The sequence below is a fragment of the Nothobranchius furzeri genome, chromosome 7 (genome assembly GCF_043380555.1).
Source record: "Nothobranchius furzeri strain GRZ-AD chromosome 7, NfurGRZ-RIMD1, whole genome shotgun sequence".
In the NCBI taxonomy this organism is placed as follows: domain Eukaryota; kingdom Metazoa; phylum Chordata; class Actinopteri; order Cyprinodontiformes; family Nothobranchiidae; genus Nothobranchius; species Nothobranchius furzeri.
The window spans coordinates 25,661,931-25,683,645 of NC_091747.1; the positions used below are offsets into that span (position 1 = coordinate 25,661,931).

Genomic DNA, 21,715 nt, shown 5'->3' on the forward strand with positions numbered 1-21,715 from the left:
CCAAAAACATTCAGCTCTGATATTAATGAGTTTTTGGGTTCATTGAGAACATGGTTGTTGTTCAATAATAAAATTATTCCTCAAAAATACAACTTGCCTAATAATTCTGCACTCCCTGTATTTTCATGGTGTTTTAAAACATTTTGTGATTCCTATCTTCTTTGTCGTCTTCTTCTTCCTGTAAGACTGGTGGGGCAGTGCCCCAGCAGACAGGCCGCCACTGTCCATTGGTTCATATGAAGGGGGAGGGGCTTAAAGGGTTCTGCAGTGCCAATGTGGCTGTAATAAGTGTTTTAATATAGTGCCTTTCAAAATAAAATTCACAAGAAACTACACAAAAAAATAAAGTAAACAAAACCAGAATAAACAAAAACAGAGACCGATATACAGAAATGATTTCAAACATCTCAGAATATATATATATATATATATATATATATATGAATATATATATATATATATTTTTTCAGCCAAGTTCAGCTGCTTTAGTGGGATCTCCACCTGGTGATTGACATGCAGGTCAGAAGTTCAAACAGAAAACACAACAAACTCTTCAGTTTAAAGAAGAACTTTAATGTGTTAAATATGAAGTAGAAAACAGAAAAACCAACAACACAAATTAGAAGTCAGAACATCCAACTCTCACCCACATTTGAATGCAGGATTCTTTCCTTTTATTAACTTTTGTTTGTTTTCTAATTCAATTTCACGCCTAGAAACTTTTAAACAAGCTCAATAAATAAAATTATCTGTCACTAGTGTTGATATTAAAATCACACTGACCAGATCTGTCTGAATAAACAGGAATAAGGATTTCTTTAGTTTTAAATATCTTTATGAATAAATTAAAGGAAGGAAGGAGCGCCCCCTGTCAGCGTGTGTGTGTGTGTGTGTGTGTGCACGCGCGCCTTCAGGCCCAGAGTCCATCCGTAGAACCGGATTTCACATCTGTATGTTTTTAAATGTGCCTTTTAAACCGTTGTTGTTGGTCTCATCAGACTCCACAGCCGTGTTCTCCAGACCGTACACCTTCTCTTTCATCCTGCCGTCCGAATCCAGGGTCCGGCCCTCACAGTCCGCGTCGGCAGACCCTTTCCCAAAAAACCTTTTGTAGGCCTGGAAACCTGCAGAGGATGAACAGCCACCAGTTAATGAACAGTTTTAAAGGGATTTAGGAGTTTTTATGTCAAACTAATTTAAAGCAACAGCCTGGAGAACTTCAGATGTCAGAGAGGAACAAACTCATCCTGCATACATAACCACTGAAACTAGAAGCTTGAAAAAGTAACGATGATCTGAGCTGTTTTTGCACTTTGACCTCAAAATAAGATCATTCCTGACGTTTGATTTGAAAATGTTCAGATGAATCTCACCCCCCACAGAAAAGACAGCCGCAGCCAGCTGGAAGATGCTGTAGATGAGCGGAAACGCAAACATGACCTCCAGCTCTGCTGGGCTGAAGGACAGCTGGACAATGGTGCTGCACAACTGGGAGTTCTGGAAGCCCGTCTCCAGGGCGATGGTTCGACATCTGAACGTGTAAACAGGTTCTTAGCAATAAAACGGTTACAAACACAGAAATGATCAGACTCAGGTCCCCCACCTGTCCCAGGGCTGACCCACAAAGCGGGCCAGCAGGAAGCCCAAACTGAATCCGATGAAGGGATAGATGGTTCCAATTATCCATAAGGAGGGGGCGATGTTCCAGGAGGACTGGTAGAGGACTCCTCCAACCACGGCTATGATGATGATGAGAAGAAAACCAGCTATAGACCCCACCTGTATAACAAACTCTTCATTAAATTCCATCCAGAACTTTTGTTTCCCATCAGCGGGTTGGTCAGTGAAACGTTCCCACCTTGAGGATCTTTTTGGCCACACGAGGCCACTTGTTCTTCACGTACATCCCCACAGCGATGGGGATCAAAAGGGCTGCTAATGTGATTCCTGAGAAAACACGAGGAAAAGAAGACAAATGTCAAACTTACCCACAATCCTCTCTGGTCCTGAAACGCAAAGATGTGTGATGGATGTTTTAATGGCTCACACACCGATGCTGTCAAAGGGGACCTTGATGGTGTCACTGGAAGTCCAAACGCTGGTGTAGATGAACAGGCAGAGAGGCATCATGCCCAGAGCCAAGATGGAGGAGCAGGCAGTCATGCTGATGCTGCAGGGAGAAGAACCAACAACCATGATCAGGTAGCGGACCTAGCCGGGAAACGGCTCCACCGCCCCTCAACACAAACCAAATAAAAATGGCTGTCAATGTGCTTTCATTCAGGGAATAACGGGATGAGTGTTCAGCCTCCAGGAAGAGTTCTGGGCCAGTCCTGGACTCGGCATTCCAACCATTGATCCTACTGGATGATTCATAGAGCTTCCCTCCTACTCGGTAAGGTGCCCCCACCTCGTTTGGAAATCAACATGTCTTCCAAACCTCCAACGCCCAGCTGAAGGACTGGATTGCTCTACTAACTGGTCAGACATTTTTTATGAAGCACCCAAGAGAAAAACCAGAAGGACACACTGGGATCAGTGGGACCAGTCCAAGGGTCAGAGTTGCTAACTGGATCTAAACCATGTTAAAACACTCTGATGTCAGTTCAATAGGAAGAAACTATGAAATAAGTCAGGTGAAAGCACACCTGTCCCCAGGTCCCTGTCTCACCTCAGGTCCATGTCTCCGTCCAGCCAGTAGCAGATGATGTTTGAGCCCGAGCCTCCGGGACAGCAGCCCATGATGATGATGACGACGGCCTGGACGGGCAGCACCCCAAAGGCCAGCGACAGCGCGAAGGCCGTGAAAGGCATGATGCCAAACTGGCACAGGAAGCCAATGACTATGCCCCAAGGCCTCCTGATGTGGCTCCACAGCTTCTTGGAGTCCACGGTGCAGCCCATGGAGAACATGACCATGGCGAGCATCACCGTGAGCACGATGCTCAGCACCAGGCTCAAGATGGCGTTAAAGTCACTGGGAGGAACCAGGCAGTTTGTGCCTGAGCAGATCGTGGCCCGAGGGTCACAGGTCAGCATCCCGAGAGCTGGCTTCAGGCTGGACATCATGGAAAACATCATGGACTTCCTAAACTCTGCACAATGACTCCAGCGTGTCCCCTGTCCCAGTCCAAGAAGGCGAGGAAGAGTCCAGCCCACTGCTCTTTAAGCCCTCATCCCCTCTCAAAAAAACCTGGGTGTGAAAAGCAGGAAGAAAGAAAAATCAAACGTTAACCAATAGTTGATGTTTTATGGGGTCAGTGTTCAGATGAACGAGTGTGCATAAAATCTGCGCCGAACCCAGAACGCTCCAACTTTTATAGACTTTTAAACTTTAACGGAATGCCGTGCACCATCATCATCCTCACTGCCAGCAGGGGAGAAAGATGCGTACGCATAGGAAACCTCATCAATCATTCCCAGTTAAATCACCGCTTCAGCTTCTTTAAAACCATAAATAACTCCAGGGAGATTTTTATAGAAATCCTGGGAAAATGGTTTAGGGAAGTTTCTGCCCTCACACGGGGGTTCTGCGGACTTTAGGACCACATCTGTTCCAGGGACTTCCAGAGACCTTACAGAGGGGACGGGTCCCGGAGACAAACCGCTTCTGTTGGACCTCGATGTTAGGGTCAGAACATCTTTAGGTTCTGGAGACGGAGCGGGAATGTTTTACTCTGAAAAGCTGAAACAGGTTTGATCAAAATGAAACTCATAAAAAAGGAATAGCTTAAAAACTTACTTCAGCAAAATGAAAGAAAAATAATTTTTTTTTCCTGATTCAAAATCGTAAAAGCAATAAAAGAAGCAAAATACCAGGAGGAGAAACAATGAAACAGGTAATCCCACCAGTGTCACACCTTGTCCTGTCTCCCCTTTTGGTTTAGTCCTGTGTCTCTGTTAATTGCTCCCACCTGCCTCTCGTTTCCCAATCACCCAAGCTCCCAGCCCTCCTGTATTTAAACCCCTTCAGTTCTGTGTCTCGTGTTGGGTCATTGCTTCTGTCCTGCGTGCTCCATATTAAAGTTCTTGTAAAACGTCCTACCTAACATACATACATACATACATACATACATACATACATACATACCTACCTACCTGTCTACCTGTCTTCCTCACCCCGTTTGGATCCTCGCCTCATCTCCGCTTCGCTCACCGGCACGGTAGTGACAACCAGATTATGTAGTCTAATCCCATAGAGGTGAAACGGTTTTCCTATGGAAGTTTGACATCAGAAGAAGGATAATGTTTAACTCTAAAGGGCAACTATCTGGTTGACCTTCAACACCAAGAATAAACATTCAGTGTTTCTCCGCTCTTGTGACTCTATTTAATGGAATTAATCTGAGATTTCCAGAAGGCTCAGGAACAGAAACGTGTAGCGGTCACACTTTAAAACGTGATGATTTATGACCAATAAGATGTGATGATTCCATATAAATATGAAATATCAATCTGATCTTTGAATGTTTAATCAGAAGATTCTGGTTACTTTTACTTGGTCAGGGATCATGTTAATTCAGACAGAGTCAGGTATAAAGTTAAAAAGGAATTTTATTCTTTTCTAAACTAATTATAATACATGACAAAATATGAATAATGAGATGTGATGGAGTGGATATGCGGTGATGGAGTGTGATGTGTAGGTGGTGTGCTGTAAGCTAGATGTTTATCAGAATCTTTGAATCTGAAAGAAATTGTGAAATCTGGGTGTAAAATAATTTGTTGTCAGCTATAAACTAGAGTTGATTATTAATAAAACTGCATCAGACACAGTCTGTTGTGTCTACAATCCCTGGCGGAGACCCCCAGTGGATCCGGACTGTCAGAAGTTGGGTGGAATTCACGGCACCGGGATTTCGTAGATCAACTCCGATGCGACCCGTCCAGTCTTGAGATGTCTCCAGGTCACAACAGTAGCTGGAATGCTGGTCTGCATCCAAACTGGATGTGGCTCTTAGGGAGCCGTCTGGCTGTGTCAGCTTGCAGCGTGCAAACAGGTTTTTGACTGCATGTACAAATAAGATTTCTCAAGGATGCTTGTTTCGAACTGGCCGGTTCGGAACTCTGTCAGAAACTGAATAACTCGGGAAGTAATTCCTGTTTTATTAAACTACTTTGTTATGATTTCTGGCCATTCTGGTAAATCAGAATTTGACACATTTATGAGTATTTACCAACATCCCACAGAAAGCCACGCCCTCCTCAGACACTAAAATATTTCTAACCTTAATATGTATCTTATGAAGATGTGTATGAGTGTAAACAACGATTAACTTGTTAAATCAAACACATAATGATTTGTGATTTAAATGGATCATTGTAAGAACAATATTCATTTCAAATGAATTGATTTAAGCACAGGTTATTCAAACATTTGGTTTAAACATCTTGCTCATTCATCACATATGATTATTTAACTTATGAGTTGTAAAGTCTTGTAGGATTCGTGTGGATTCCCTTTTTATTCAGAGTGAGGAATCCAGCAGTCTGAGATGAGGGAGGAAAGGGCTTTTGTGGGAGACCCTGACAGTTTATGTACGTCTGCGTTGAAGAACAATAAGTGAGTAAAAGGTTGATGTGTACGTCTGAATCCTCCAGCTGGTGTGACCTTGACTTTGCAGTTCTGGTGTGTATGAGAGGTTAGTGTGTCAATTCGATGGTGAAAGTTGACCCTTTTTATTCATAACAAGCGTTAGCCGGACTTTAATCCAGACAAAGCTGATTAAGTTTTAATGATGGGAAATTCAACTAATGTAATAAAACATGAACATAATAAAGGTCAAAGAACAGGGCTGAATGTACAAACCCCAACAAATAATAATGATGATGCTAATAATAATAATAAAAACTAACAACTATAATCATTTTAATAACAACAATATCATCAATAACTATAATAGTATTAATAACAACTATAATATAATAGTATTAATAATAACAACAATAATAATTGCATTATTGGCAGCATAAGTTAGAGCTTTTTTATCCTTGGAAACTTGAGGTGATTTTGAGACTGGTCCATGTGTCAAACTGGGTTTTCCTGGTCCCGCTGACCCAGTTAGGATTAAAAACCACGTCTGGAAGCTGTCTGAGTCACAAAGCCTCAGGGGTCTGGGATCATTCTGGTTTAGGAATGCTGCTCTCTTCATTCCCAAACAAAACTCGCAGAAATCTGCTGTCTCTGAGTCCCACTCTGATCGGAGAGGATTTGAATTATCTCACTAAAGCCACAAACGTACCAGCAAAAACTAAATAAACTAAAAGTATGTTTGAAGAAGTTAAATGTTGTTTTCCTCCTAAATCAGTAAAAATCCAGAGCAGAAAAACTTTTATGTGAAAAAGAATCAGTTTAAAACCTTTTGGTTTAAACACAAGATAAGCTAAGTTTATCCTCCTGAACCAAACATTTCTGATGGACTCGTCCAGCTGCTCTTTGGTCAGACCTGTTATAGCCGTTACCATGGTTACCCAGTGATTGGATGGAGCCAGAACTTCATAAAGGTAGACGAGTTTTAATGATGTGTTATTAACCTACATGGATGGTTTCTGTCATCAGCATCAAACGTCGAGCTGCTGACTGATGGCCTTTAGCTCTGACGAGCTCCTCCTCCTGCTGATGGACTCATGAAACAAACTCAAGAATGACCTGTTTGACTCTGATGTTAGTCATGCGTTCACTCTGCCTAACGCCTCAGAACTGTCATGGTCTGCGTCCTGCATCCCCCTCATGTGTTCTCCAGCCCACTCCAGGTTCTCCTCATGCGTCTCCTCGTCACTCCCTTGTAGTTCCTCTTGGTTTGTTTTAGTCCTCCTCACCCCTCTGGTCATTAGTTTATCTTTGCCCTTAGTCTTGAGGTTTAGTTATGTAGTGTATTATAGGTTATCTTCCCTCTGCTTAGTTCTTTCTCCATTTAGTTTACTGATGACACCTGGCTCCCCTCTACACCTCTCTCCTGTCACCTGACTGCTTCCCTCTGTGTTTAAAAACCCTGTCTTGTCCCTCAGTGTTTGCTGGTCCATTGTCCTTGTCAGCGTTGTCTACTAGGTTTTCTTTGGCTTTTGTCATTCTTAATAAAGAATGTATACTTTTACATCCTCTCCTGCCTCGTGTCGTTCTGGGTGGCTGTGCAATGGGTCCAACTCCTCCAGCCCACAACGTGACAAGAACGACCTGATAATGTCCCAGTTTCAAACCAGCAACCCTCTGCAAAATATAAATTTATAAAATATTCCTGTTTGACAAACAGAAATATTTTATAAATCCAAATAAACTTTCTAAAATGTTTTCAACAACACCAAGATAAAGAAATTTACCAAAAACAGATTAAATCGGACCTAATCTGAACGTTGTTGGTCTAAATAAGTTTCCCAGAAGAATCTGATGTTTTAAAGGGCGTTAAAGTGATAAAGGTGTGTGAGTGTGTGTCGTACGTGTCGTACAGCCAGGACAGAGAACGGGAGACGTCCGCATCTGCTTTTATCTTCGTCTGACCCGACCTTCGTTCCGTTCGTTGTAAGCTTTAGCTTCTGTTGTGTAACTGAGCTCCGCGTCAAGTCACGGCGGTTTTCTCAGGAGATCTTCCTCCTGATAAAGTTCTGATCCGGACAGTTTTATAGCTCCACGATAAAATAAGATCATAAAGATAAGACGCTTTAGGAAGCAGTCCAGCAGCTGGGTCAGCTATCGTGTCGTTTTCCAGACCTTGACCTCCTGCAGGAGTTCGTCTATAAAACAGATATGATGATGAAGCCGAGGACGTAAATGGGCTACAGCCTCGCCCTCTCAGACTCGTTAAACAACCAGAGAAGAAAAACATAAATGCTCATCCACTCGAGGAAACGCAGAAACGTGTTTACATTTATTAGACGTTAAAGAAAACAGCAGCTGTTATGATGAGACTGGCTGATCCCTGATCAGCTCTGAGACGTGTTCTTCAGCACGATGCTTCCTGTCACATGAGCGACGAAGCACCTGAGCAGGTGGATCCCCCAATAATTCACAGAGCTGTTTCAGAAAGACAAAACATCAGTGAGATGAAATAAAAAAGATGTAACTGGTGAGTATTCCTGACTGAACAGAAACAGATGAGAGCTGCTCTTGGAGCTCCACACATCTGACTGGGATGTGGTTCCTGGAACTGGGAGATCTGGTGTAGGCTACCTGATGAGAAACGGCTGGGGGAAGCAGCTATTGGTCTGAGTCTGAACCACTTCCTGGAGCTTCAGCAGGTTCGTCAGCAGAGCTCCAGACCCACATTTGTCTATCTTGGTCACCACCATCTGAACAAGAAGACAGGCAGCTCGTTACCGCTCCACCTGCACGTGTAAAAGTCCTCACATCACCAAGACTAAACTCCAGATGACTCGAAGCTCCGTCCACATCAATCTTTTCAGTTTCATCTGTTTTAATCCAAGTCTGTCGTCTAACACACGACGCAGATGGATCCTTGTTTCAGCGCTCCGGTAAACGCAGCATAGTGTTTAATCGCCCGGCAGCATGAATAGTTAACGGGCTTCATCAGTGCGTCGGCAGCTCTAGTTTTTAAATAGCTGAGTGGAAGTGTTCAGCATTAACTCGGCGGGGACTCTTGAGAAGGATGGATGGTAAACGGTTCTTACATAGCGCCTTTGAGCTACGATGCCCTGGGGCGCACTGACAGAGGCGAGGCTGCCGAGCAGACGCCACCGGCCCCTCCGACCACCACCAGCAGGTTAGAATGGTGAAGTGTCTTGCCCAAGGACACGTCGACTGCGACAGACTGAGTGGGACTCGGGGCAGCAGTAGCTCAACAGGTTGAGCGGGTTGTCCAGTAATTGGAAGGTTGCAGGTTTGATCCCGGCACTAGACAGAGCATTCTGCTGTTGTGTCCTTGGGCAAGACACTTAACCCACGTTGCCTGCTGGTGGTGGTCGGAGGGACCGGTGACGCCAGTGCTCGGCAGCCTCGCCTCTGTCAGTGCGCCCCAGGGCAGCTGTGGCTACATCGTAGCTCACCACCACCAGTGTGTGAATGTGTGTGTGAATGGATGAATGATACACTGTAGTGTAAAGCGCTTTGGAGTCCTTACTCTGAGAGGCGCTATACAAGTGCGGGTCATTTATCATTATCCCAAAACCCTCCGGTTAAGGTTCACTCTGTCAGTCTAAAATACGGGAATAAAACTGATTCATGAGGACAACCTGCAGCAGAGACCAGGAAACCACAAATGGTTTAAACTAGGGGTGTCAAACATCCGGCCCGCAAGCGGGTTAAATCCGGCCCGCGAGATGGTTGTGTAAACTTTATTTTCATACTTTACAATGTAGAGTGAAAATAAACGTATCTTTGTGAGCAAGTTTTCTCTGTAATGAATATAAATAAAACAAAGCTGCGCTCAAGGCTCACACAAGAACTTGAATCACATCCTGAAGTTGGCTGCCACTCGGGATGTGAATTCTGATATTGATGTGCTGGTGAAAGCTAAAAGATGTAAAGTAAAATGAGTCAAATATACTTTAAGTGCTGCATGAAACTGATCTAGCCATGTGATCTGTAAGCTCTTTGAATCACTAATGAATGTTTTTTTTATTTATTTTTTCAAAATTTCAAGTACACTTCAGGTGTTGTATTTGTACGATTTTGGATACACTGTCCTCAGGCTCCAGCCTTGTTTTATATTGATTGTATTAAAACAAAGAAAACAATCTGAAGTTGTTTTTAATTTACCGGTCCGGCCCACTTGGGACTAGATTTCCCTCAATGTGGCCCCTGAGCTAAAATGAGTTTGACACCCCTGGTTTAAACTCATTGGGTTTTAAAGCTGTTTAACTCCTTTTGTCTGTATTTTATTTTATCCATCAATCCATCCATCCCTCCATTCTCTTCCGCTTTTCCGGAGTTGGGTCATGGGGCAGCAGCCTCAGCAGGGAGGCCCAGAATTCCCTCTCCTCAGCCACTTGGGCCAGCTCCTATGGGTGAATCCCAAGGTTTTCCCTGACCAGCCAAGAGACATAGCCCCCAGCATGCCCTGGGTGCCAGAGCCACTTCTACTGGCTCCTCTCAACATGGAGGAGCAGCAGATCTACTCCGAGCCCCTCCCGGACGACCGAGCTTCTCACCCTATCTCTAAGGGAGAGCTCAGACACCCTGTGGAAGAAACTCATTTCAGTCGCTTGTAACGGTGATCTCGTTCTTTCGGTCACCACCCAAAGCTCGTGACCATAGGTGAGGGTAGGAACGTAGATCGACCGGTAAATCGAGAGCTTCGCCTTCTGACTCAGCTCTCTCTTCACCACGACAGATCGGTACAACGCCCGCATCACTGCAGATGCAGCACCAGTCCGCCTATCGATCTCACGCTAAACATTTTTACTTAAAACAAAAATGCTCTCATTTGATCACAATATGTTAGTGTTTAGTTACTGTCGCACCGCGTAAGGACATCTGATCTCCTCACACATCTCCAGCGAGATTCGATCCGCCTGCTGAAGACCAACACTGCCATCGACCAACAGGAACGTCCTCACCAGACTGAAGAACAAAAACAGCAAAAGTTATGGAGGACTCTCCTACAGGCTTCAACCTGCACATCTAACTTAAATACTTTAGAAAAGGAAATCTAACAGAGGTGATCACACAGCACCCCCTAGTGGACAACGTCACAAACTGAACTTCCTCACTCGGGTCACAGGCTCTGCTCCATCTGTGACTGTTGGATCTGGGGCTTAGGTCATGTCTCCACTGTTTATGTGTCCAGAACAGAAAGTATGCTGGAGTGTTTTCTTCACACAGTCAGACTAGACGCACATGGACCTCCACACTTCTCCATGCACTGATCCCATAGAAATGCACCATGCCACCAAACGGAGAGGGCCAAGATGAGGATAAAATCTTTTGCATGAGGAGATTCAGGGCCCTTGAGTGGTGGCTTCAGGGGTCCCAATGTCTGGTTTGGACTATTTTCTATATAAAACCAATCTACTGATTCATGGTCCTTGTTGGCCGTGCATCAGGAACCGAGAGTTACTGGTCTTCAGCTGGAGAGGATCCAGACAAGAAGGGAGCTTGTTACAGACCTTAACCGAACCATAAACATTTAATGAAGCATCCCAACTTCTTCTCTAATGACTCATTCACTCGTAGGAAGTTCAGAATTCCCAGATGGAACTACAAACTGTACTTTTTCCTGGCGTAGAGGTACGGCTCCACCATCTCCACAAAGTCTCTGGGGGCTCTGTGTCCGTAACCCGGCATGTCCACGACGGTGAAAGCTTTTCCCACTCGGAAAAAGTTCATCGTTTTGGTGTGACCCTGAAGATCAGAACAAATAAAGTTCAAGAGATCTGCTGCAGAGGAACAGGCTGAAAGTTCCAGATCTGACTGGTTCTGATTAGCTGAGGAAAGTTTTCTGCGGAGCAGATGCAACATGCTGGCTGTACGGCAAGCCATTTTATCATATAAGATGTTCTTTGGTCAGTTAATCTAAGTCATTTTCCCACATTAGCTCAGACGTTTGGTGTGTTTTATGGTTTATGTGTTCCATGTGCATTACTCTGAAATGTGAAACTTTATAGAAATAAAAACAACCAAAACCTTCCTGGTTGTTCCATCTCAGACAAGATCTGAGCAGAACTGGAGGACGTGAAGGCCTCCAGGTGAATGTTGGAAGACCTTCATGCATCGATGCAGAAAACTCACCGGAGTTTTGGAAACTCGGACTTCGACCTCGGGAGTCAGAGAAAACAGAGCTTTGATGAGTGACGACTTTCCCACGTTACTTCTGCCGATGAAACACACCTGAGAAAAGCAGAATCAGAAGATTCATCTTCAGACACCGCAGGAGTTTTCAGTAACAACGAGCCAAAGCATCACCGCTCAGACTCGTCTGTCTCTGCGACACTGGACAGATGGATGGAGATTCGTTCTGGCAGCGAGCTGCAGCTACATCATCCTCCAATGGAGGCAGCGTGCTAACGAACTCGGCCCGTTGTCCTGTCACCACGCCGCTCCGTTCTGAGTCCAACACTTAGAGATTTGCTCATTCATCATCACGTGCCAACTCCTGCTTACTAATGCATGAGGCTGCAGAAGGGTAAAGACATATTAGGCTGTATCTCCTACAGGCTGGGCTCATCTGTTAAAACAAAGAGGGACATTCAGGCACCAAGTTCCTCTTTTATCGTGGAATTAATTCATGAGGCAGCTGACGAAGCTGGTTGGAGAATTTACTCCATCTCTCTGGTTCTAAACCTCTTCTGCTTGTTAGCTGCTGAATTAGCTGGTTTTTTAAAATCTTGTTGACAAAACAGCAGACAGATGAAAACTGTCTCTAACCAGTAAAATCAAACAATAAACAATATTAAAATGAGACCGGTTGAATATAAGTCAAACCAAGAGCTAATGGGATGATAATTACCTGATTTTAATGTGACCTCAGTTTTTTAATCATCAGTAATTTAGAATATTTGTGGCCTCGTCACATCCAGAGTCAACCAAACATTAAGACAAGACTGAAAAACCACAGAAGTGAAGTAGTAGTTCACCTCAGGAGGTTTGAGAGCAGGGATGTGCTCCATCCTGCCGGCAGACACGAAGAAATCAATCTTATGAGCCGCAGAAGAGCAGAAAAGTTTCTCTGCTTCCATCATGTCCTCCAAACTGGGTTGAAACAGTTTAAACTGCATCCTGTCCACGGACCTGAAAACACGGTTCTGTCTGATTAAAACGTCCTGCTGAGAATTTACAGCATAGGTACCGAGCACAGTACCTGTCCAGGTAAGGCTCCAGGCCACTGAAGGGGTAAAGAGTGCTCTGCATCTTCCTGGGGGGAAGAGAGGAGGCCTTCTGAAGCGATGCCAGCTTATGGACGCTGCGTCGAGTAAAAAGAAGAAGCCACGGGCATCGCTGGACACGTAACATCTTCTGTTGACTTCAGATCAGACAGCTGGAGGAACGACAGAAAGATCAGAGTTTAGCCTGAAACTTCAGGACTGACTTTATAAATAATTATATTCTTTTAAATTAGATTACATTAGCAACATGAATACGGTTTAACTGTTTAATTCCAGCATCTCCACATGTCCAGTATGATTTTAAGAGTTCATCAGGGTGATGTTCAGCATGTGTGCTTCAGTAAAACAGGAGGAATAAAATGTGCTCAGACAGATAAACGAGAAGATCCAAACAAGGTTCAGTCAAATATCAGTTTGGATTTTTGTTTAAATATTGTGCGTGTATTGATGTAATATTAATAACCTTTTTCACATATTTAAACTCAGTGCTTTAATTATATTTATTCTTCAGGAATATAGTTGTTGCAAGGCTTTAATTTTCAGTTTATTTTAATTAAAATTAGAACGTTTATCAGATTTTTGAGTCTACGTGTAATCTGGTGTTTCTTTAGTTACTTTAATTAATTTAATAATATTTTTCGTTCATGACTGGCTGGAATTGGGTTTGGTTGTTATACAACTGTGGGCATTAAATAAAACAATATAAATAAAATAAAATACCACTGATGGCTTCCTGCTGGTTTCTGAGAACGAATTTAAGGTTTGTTTTCCTTATTACAGGTTTTACTTCTGCTGCGTCATTTATTTAAGGTTTAGGAGTTAAAGTTGTTCACGAACACAAATACTATGAGGAATGACTCTGAAACTGTTAAGCTTCAGACAAAACTACGGCTAATGAAACAAAATAATGTAGAATTATTTCACCACAGATGAAAGCCTGCATAATGCCGTTAGCTTGATGCTAGCTTGTTAGCATTACATCATCTTAAAGCGACGCGAAACAAAGACCGACGGAAGCTTAGTACCGAGTTCCATAAAACGACTCACCGACACCTCTCTGTCTTCATGTCACAAAATCATCACGAAGAATTGTTTATTTAAATGTCTCTTCAGAATCTTAACAGTCATATCAGCGTCTGTTTACATCCTTCTTCTTCTACGTTTGTTGAAGGGATGACACAGCGACACCTATTGGACTTGTTTATCACTTAATATTAATTTTAGATTCAGATTCAAATTCAAATATATTATTATTATTATTATTATTATTATTATTATTATTATTATTATTATTATTATTATTATTATTATTATCCTACTCCTATTATGGTCCTGTTGGCTTCATCAGAACGTGATCTTCAGCTTTCGCTGGAGAGGTTCACAGCCGAGTGTGAAGCAGCTGGGATGAGAATCAGCTCCTCTAAATCTGAGACCATGGTCTTGATTCGGAAAAGGGTAGAATGCCTTCTCTGGGTCAGGATGAGGTCCTGCCCCAAGTGGAGGAGTTTAATAATAATAATAATAATGACCTTTATTGTCATTGTACAGGATACAACGAAAGCACTCCCTTGGTGCACAATACAATAATACTTGTAATTATAAAAAGTCCCCTAAAACAAAACAATAGTAAGTAAAATATATACCGAATAGCACAATATATACAGAATAACAGATAAAATATTATGTATAAAATGGCATTAGAATAGCAGCATAATAGTTGACGGTAACCTTGACAAGTCGCTAAGCAGTTTTAATTGTTTTTATGCTTATTTACTATAGAGATCGCCCTGGGAAAAAAGCTATCCCTGAATCTGCTTGACCTGGTTTTATGTGACCTGTACCGTCGACCTGATGGTAATAGTTGAAAGACTTGATTGCTGGGGTGAGATTGGTCCTTGATGATATTACTCGCTCTGCTGAGGTACCGAGAGTTTGCAATGACCTCCAGGCTGGACAGAGAGCAGCCAGTGATCTTCTGGGCTGTGTTGATGACCCTCTGCAGCACTTTCCTGTCTGCAGCTGAGCACCCTGCGTATCATGCTGTTATGCTGTACGTTATGATGCTCTCTATGGTGGCTCTGTAGAAAGTCACCAGCAGCTTCTCCTCCAGGTTGTTCCTCCTGAGCACTCTCAGAAAGTGGAGACACTGCTGGGCCTTTTTTTGACCACTGCCATGGTATTTGCGGTCCAGGAGAGATCGTCAGAGATCTGCACGCCCAGAAACCTCATGGAGTGTACCCTCTCCACACAGTTCCCATGAATGTACAATGGGGTCTGCTCTGCCCTTCCTGAAGTCGAAGATAAGTTCTTTAGTTTTCGTGGTGTTCAGTTGTAGGTTATTTACTGAACACCACTCTGCCAGTCTGTTGACCTCATCTCTGTAGTCTGTCTCATCCCCCATCGAGATGAGTCCGACCACGGTGGTATCATCCGCAAACTTTATAATGGTGTTTGAGAGATGGAAAGGGGAGCAGTCGGATGTGTAGATTGTAAACAGGAGTGGACTCAAAACACATCCTTGTGGAGCCCCGGTGCTGAGTGTGATGGTGCTGGACAGGTGTGGGCCGTGTCTGACAGACTGTGATCTATTTGTCAGAAAGTCCTTAATCCAGAGGCAGATGGGGGTGGGGAGTCCCAGGTGAGACATTTTCTGGACCAAGATCTCAGGGATTATGTGATTGAATGCTGAGCTGAAGTCCAGGAAGAGCATTCTCACATAGCTTCCTCTGTGCTCCAGGTGACTCAGCGCAGTGTGGAGCGCTGTGGTGATAGCGTCCTCAGTGGATCTATTTGTCCTGTAGGCAAATTGATGGGGGTCCAAAGTGGGAGGCAGACTGGCCCTGATGTACTGACAGACCAGCCTCTCCAGGCATTTCATCACTACAGGCGTAAGTGCAACAGGCCTGTAGTCATTTAGGCTGACCGCTGCTGTCTTTTTAGCGACGGGGATGATGGTGGAGGTTTTGAGACAGGGCGGGATGGTGTTTAGTGTCAAGGAAAGGTTGAAGATTTTAGTGAAGACTCCGGTCAGTTCATCAGCACATGCCCTGAGCACCTTTCCATGTAATCCATCAGGACCTGCTGCCTTCCTGGGATTCACTGACCTTAGAACACACCTCACTTGATGCTCCGCAAGTGTCAGTGTGCCAGTGCTGGGGACGGGTGTAGATGGAGTTACATCTGAGGGCCTGGACGTCTCAAAACGGGCGAAGAAACGATTTAGATCCTCAGCTCGCGAGGCATCAGTACTAGATGTCGCCAGGTTATTGCTTCTGTGCTTGGTAATGTGATTAATCCCCTGCCACATTTTTCTGGGGTCGTTGTCTGCAAAGTGATCTTCAGTCCTTCTCCTATAGGCAGCCTTAGCTTTCTATAGGAGAAGGATTGAAGATCACTTTGCAGACAACTTAAGTATCTCGGGGTCTTGTTCACGAGTGAGGAAAAACTGGAGCGTGAGATCGATAGGTGGATTGGTGCTGCGTCTGCAGTGATGCAGGGGTTGTACCGGTCTGTTGTGGTGAAGAGAGAGCTGAGTCAGAAGATGAAGCTCTCGATTTACCGGTCGATCTACGTTCCTACCCTCACCTATGGTCATGAGCTTTGGGTAGTGACCGTAAGAACGAGATCACGGATGCAAGCAGCTGAAATGAGTTTTCTCCGAAGAGTGGCTGGGCTCTTCCTTAGAGATAGGGTGAGAAGCTCGGTCATCCAGGAGGGGCTCGGAGTAGACCCGCTGCTCATCCACATCGAGAGGAGCCAGTTGAGGTGGCTCGGGCATCTGGTCAGGATGCCTCCTGGACGCCTCCCTGGTGAGATTTTCTGGGCACGTCCAACCGAGAGGAGACCTAAAGATAGACCCAGGACACGGTGGAGGGACTATGTCTCTCACCTGGCCAGGGAACGCCTTGGGATTCTCCCGGAGGAGCTGGCCCAAGTGGCTGGGGAGAGGGAAGTCTGGGCCTCTCTCCTTAGGCAACTGCCCCCGCGACCCGACTCCGGATAAGTGGATGAAAATCGATGGATGAATGGATATAATAATAATAATAATAATAATAATAATAATAATAATAATAATAATAATAATAATAATAATTATTATTATTATTATGTCTTCACTTTGAACCACCAACATGTGTTATACATGTGTTATACTTGTGTTATACTTGTGTTATACTTTTATAGAGCCAGTACGTTGAACTCAATCTGCACCAGAATTAAAGGAATCAACTGATTAAAATCTTGGTTGGTTATTAAATGAAAAAAAAAAAAAAAACCTTAGACAGACTTTTAGGTTAAATAAAAAACATTCTTGTGAACAGAAAAAAAGAACATTTAAGAATTTCTACACTCTTTTACAACATTTAAACATGTATGCATGGGTTCTTTTATAAGTGTAACATTTAGAATAATAAACATACATAAAATAAAAAAACACATAATAATACTAAGTAATCAGACTAGGTATGAAATAAAGGCAGTTTGTCAGATAAAAATTTCCATTTGAAAGTTGGATTAATAATATGGTAATAATAACAATAATAATGTTTTTCCTTGAGTAAATGAAATGAAACACTTACATAGTCAATGATTTGTTCTGGAAGCTTATTTCTATCAAACACATGGATATGAACAATTCCAGACCAACACTGTTAAAGACTGGAAGCTGAAGGTAGGTTAAAACTGCAGAGATGTGATGGAACCTTTGCACTGATCTACCGTCCCGTGGGTCATTGAAGCCTAATTTACGAGCATGAATCTTCTTTTAGATCTGGCTCCATTCCTCATGTTGATGCATGGCTGCAGGAACGCACAGAAACATTCCTGCTCTCTGGAACAAGAAGGGAAAAGCACCGCTCTCCCTGTCACATACATCCTCCAGCACTCTGTCCATCGGGATTATTGAGGATTATAATAATGACGTAGCAGCGGTTTGCCAAAGAAATGTCTCCATAAATCTGGTTCTAAGGAGGTGGCAGTGATAAGAGCAACTCTGGGCCTCCTTCTGCATTCTTTGACTCTGAGTATCCCAGGAGGAAAAATGGATTCTCATAAATAAATTCTCCTCCTTCTCTGTTTTTCTTTAAGGTTTTTTCAATCATTTTCCTATTTGCTTGAACATCCATCAAGCATTAATAATGTTTCAGAGTAGTTTCTGAATCCCTGTAATCCGCTGAGGGTGTGGTTTCTGCCCACATGGTGGCGCTGCAGTCCACTGAATGCAGGGCTGTGATTTGTTCTCCACTACCTTGGGCCAGTCCTCCTGCTGCTCCATCTGGCTTTTATGACCTGATGTGATTCACTGAGCAAATTAATTCACAGATTCTCATCTTCAGCCTGCTCAGGACCCGTCGTGCTCCTGCACGCCGTTTTCACAACGGTTACGAGAACACACTCTAAAAACAAGCTCCTTGTTAGAGTCACATTACCTCTGACCTTTAATCATTTACCTTTTCAGGATGTGTTCGCTCGCGTCCTCCTCCACCCCAGCACCGATTTTAACAAAACAATTTTAATAAATGTCTACAACTCATTAACTTATGAAGTCTGCCCAATTCAAGATGGCTGCCATGGCTGATGCACAAAAATGTCTAACTCTGTCGGAGTCTCATCATCAGGTGTGATGGAGCGTTCACTTGTGAGGAGTTACATCATACTTAAGAAGGTGGTGTGCATCCCTCAGAGACCTTTAATTTGTGTTTGTTTCTGACGATGTTCACCTGAGAGGAACAAGGATAGGAGCTGCAGAGGTTAGGAACTGAAGGCTTAAAGCTGTTTTATAGTTCCACAGGAAGCTGGGAGCCAAAGGAACTATTTTTCTTCAGCGGTTGTTTACAAGGCTTTTATCACCGCAGGACCTCTAAAACCTCCAAACAAACCTCTAAAACCACACGTCAGCGCGGGTTATGAGACACTAGTGTGAGAAAAGGACTGTGAAGGATTTATGGTGGTGTAGATAAACGAGGGCGGGGGGAGCAGAGCGGAGGGCAGCCACCACTGCTCCCACGACTCCAACACCCCATCCCTCACGGGGAGCCACAGGATCAAATGCCAAACCAATCAATCGTCCACCAAGCAGACATCTGCAGCTCGCGCCATGATGGCATTTACCTCTGCAGGGTGCATATCAATAAAATAAAAAAAAATATCATACAAAATTGATTACCTCCTCCCACCGTTAAGCCCCCCCATCAGCGCGTGTCTCAGCTGTTTTCTTTCCCCTCCATCTGTTTCTGAGCATCGGCTCGACTCACATCCAGAACTTTTAGACCTTTTAATCAAACAATTAATCTTGTGCTAAAAAGTCCTGCTGCAGCGCTGAGCAGCCGCCCACAGATGCCCAAAATCCTTCAAATCATCCCACAGAGTGACCTCTGTGACCCCTCAGAGCCATTAAACTGTTCATTTGCATGTTAACCAGTGAGCCCCCCCACCATGTGTGACAGTGCCACAATGAAACATGCGCCACCAGAATCCTGAAGCCCTTTTGTTTGTCCAGCAGGATGAAGTACAGCGAGTTGATCAAGCCAAGAGGTCGAACCATCAATACGCCTCAGACAAACACTCCCCACAAGGCCCTGAGTCTGCCGGAGTCCTCCACAGCCTGTTTGTTCTGCCGTCCATCTGGCAGAGCAGAAAGCTATCAGAACCAACACCTGTGACAAACATCCTCCATCTCCTCACAGCTCTGCGAGTGGGAGCAAACGCTGAGCTGTTTAATCACTGGAGCTGCAAAGCCAGCATTCCTGCTCACATTACTCTTTGTCTGTGTTAAATAAACATGGCTGCCCTCAGTCTTAGAAAAAATCTGTTACAAATGAGGTCATTTACCCTGCTGCAACATCAATCAATATCACCTCTCACCAAAAACATGGCTAGGTTAGCAGCGACGGTGCTGCAGCATGGGATAAGAGAAGCATGCGTCTGCTCTCCTACTGCCTTGCTGTTCCTGTTCCCAAAACATCTCCCATAAATGTTCCTGTTCCCAAAACATCACTAATAAATGTTCCTGTTCCCAAAGCATCTCCCATAAATGTTCCTGTTCCCAAAGCATCTCCCATAAATGTTCCTGTTCCCAAAGCATCTCCCATGAATGTTCCTGTTCCCAAAGCATCTCCCATGAATGTTCCTGTTCCCAAAGCATCTCCCATGAACGTTCCTGTTCCCAAAGCATCTCCCATAAATGTTCCTGTTCCCAAAGCACCTCCAGTGATTGCAGCATAAATATTTTGGCAGGGATTGGTTAGAGGATATTGGAGAGTGAGCACCGGGAGCTCAGGGATATCGATTCTCCTCTAGCAGAGAAATGAACTTTGGCTCGCCTGGCATCGGTGTGTGGAGGAGGCAGGGCGGGGCGAGATGACCTTGGGACCAGGACGCCATCTTCATAAATAAAACACTGGGAAGGAAAGGAATGGAAGAAAAACACTGAGGGAGTCATGGAGGAGACAGTCAAGAGATGACACAAATAAAATTCTTATTTACAGGCTCATTGGTGGAGACCAAGAGGAGTTCACTTCTTATGTTTGAATGAAAACAAGGGGACTCTAGGATCAGAAGTTTAGGGGGAGAGCACCTGGAGAGCTGCTTCACCAGGTCAATCTCACAGTTCTATACATTTTAACATCATTTAATTCCCATGTTTGTCAAAGTCAAACAAAGCACTTTTTGACAAATCACAATCCATCTTTTACGGATTCTGCTATAGTGTAGAATAATGATTAACGTGCGTTGGTGTTGGGTGGTAAAAGTTAGGATTTGTGCCACATCTCCACATCAACACCGCCAGAAAGTTAGGAGCACTTGTCCCTCGTTTTTCTACTTTCTGTCTCAGAGACACCGGGAATGTTAGATCTGCCTGTCTGGGTTTTCTGACACATTGATCAAAGATCCATGGATTAATTACTCACAACAACTCAGAGACCTAAGATCAGAGGTCATTGATGCTGGTGAGCCACGTTCTATTCAAAGTTTATGTTTAGAGTTCAACATTCAGTTATAATTTTCTCATTTTAAACCAAAAATCTACTTTTCGTGCAATCAGAATTTATTCTGGATATGTATGTTTATGTATTTAGCAGACACTTTTGTCCAAAGTGACTTACAGGTTGCAGGTTTAGAATTAAAGGTGCATTATGTAAGGATATAGTGAGGATTTTACAGTGAGAAAATTCCAAAGAGGAAGGTTATACTGAAACATATTTCATATTCAGCTGGCTGTGGGGCTGGTCAGCTTTTCTCCTTTCAAAACAAAGAAAGGAGGGACGTAACTACTGTTTACCATCACTTAGTGGTGTGTGTGGGGGGGTGGGGTGGGGGGTCTCCTGCGAGCTAATGCTGCAGCGACGACATTTGTAATTTGATGACGGCCAGCAAAAAGCTCCAGAGTAGTTTAAAGTGGTTGCAGCACCACATTTTACCACAGGATGCCATTTTTACTTCATTTCTACACCTTTAATGTTATTATTTTATATTGATTTGGGTTAATAAACATTGAGACCTACTTTGTCAGTAATTGTACTTTAAACGAATGTGGTGTCAAAATCATCCGTAACCTAATTTCCTTTGTTTTGAGAATTAAAATGTATCTTTTAGTTTCACGTGTGCTGATTTGTGATCATCACACCTAAATATGATCATAACGGTGCAGCTGCTAGCTAACGGTTACTGGGAGATGAAGCCTCACATCCTGGGCTTAATTCCTTCTGAAACCGTGCTGGGGAACTGAGAAAATCCCAAACTTCTTTATTCCCTGTAGTGAACCTGTCTCTGTGTCTCTGTGAAAATGAAAGCGTGGTGGATCGCCAACATGCCAACCGCCAGCTGCTATCAGCCCAGCAGCTGTGGGAGGAAAACTTTAGATTTATCAGGGTCTGTTCCAGGAATTAGACCGCTCCTTTATTTCTCTGCTGCTCTGTTTTCCACTCTTGATGGCTGACACACA

General features: G+C 43.7%; 2 protein-coding genes across 3 annotated transcripts; both read right to left on the minus strand.

The window, feature by feature from the left end:
* Positions 1 to 792: 792 nt before the first annotated feature.
* Positions 793 to 7,449, minus strand: slc10a2 (solute carrier family 10 member 2). Its single transcript, XM_015955035.3, has 8 exons — positions 7,435 to 7,449; positions 4,099 to 4,215; positions 2,672 to 3,193; positions 2,052 to 2,170; positions 1,859 to 1,947; positions 1,604 to 1,779; positions 1,374 to 1,531; positions 793 to 1,124 (listed from the first exon to the last, which is right to left on the minus strand). Exons 3-8 carry the CDS (start codon positions 3,079 to 3,081, stop codon positions 943 to 945), a joined length of 1,134 nt encoding a protein of 377 aa, XP_015810521.1. The 5' UTR covers positions 3,082 to 3,193; positions 4,099 to 4,215; positions 7,435 to 7,449; the 3' UTR covers positions 793 to 942.
* A 385-nt stretch (positions 7,450 to 7,834) lies between these two features.
* gtpbp8 (GTP binding protein 8) lies at positions 7,835 to 13,963 on the minus strand. 2 transcript variants are annotated; one of them, XM_015955039.3, is made up of 8 exons: positions 13,822 to 13,963; positions 12,750 to 12,926; positions 12,526 to 12,679; positions 11,681 to 11,779; positions 11,163 to 11,293; positions 10,414 to 10,513; positions 8,165 to 8,283; positions 7,835 to 8,008 (listed from the first exon to the last, which is right to left on the minus strand). In XM_015955039.3, the coding sequence occupies exons 2-8, from the start codon at positions 12,899 to 12,901 to the stop codon at positions 7,918 to 7,920; spliced, it is 846 nt and encodes a 281-aa protein (XP_015810525.3). In that variant the 5' UTR covers positions 12,902 to 12,926; positions 13,822 to 13,963; the 3' UTR covers positions 7,835 to 7,917. The 2 variants fall into 2 exon arrangements, with proteins under 2 accessions (XP_015810525.3, XP_015810526.3); XM_015955040.3 differs by lacking the exon at positions 13,822 to 13,963 and adding an exon at positions 13,495 to 13,601.
* Between the last annotated feature and the right edge of the window lie 7,752 nt (positions 13,964 to 21,715).

Coding starts and splice junctions, on each gene's coding strand:
- slc10a2 (XM_015955035.3), bottom strand. CDS start 3,081: ATGATGTTTTCCATGATGTCCAGCCTGAAGCCAGCTCTCGGGATGCTG. Junction 1,780..1,858: donor TGGCCAAAAAGATCCTCAAG/GTGGGAACGTTT, acceptor TTTGTTATACAG/GTGGGGTCTATAGCTGGTTT. Junction 1,532..1,603: donor GTGGGTCAGCCCTGGGACAG/GTGGGGGACCTG, acceptor TTACACGTTCAG/ATGTCGAACCATCGCCCTGG.
- gtpbp8 (XM_015955039.3), bottom strand. CDS start 12,901: ATGTTACGTGTCCAGCGATGCCCGTGGCTTCTTCTTTTTACTCGACGC. Junction 12,680..12,749: donor CTGGAGCCTTACCTGGACAG/GTACTGTGCTCG, acceptor CCGTGTTTTCAG/GTCCGTGGACAGGATGCAGT. Junction 10,514..11,162: donor TACCTCTACGCCAGGAAAAA/GTACAGTTTGTA, acceptor TTTGTTCTTCAG/TCTGGTGAGGACGTTCCTGT.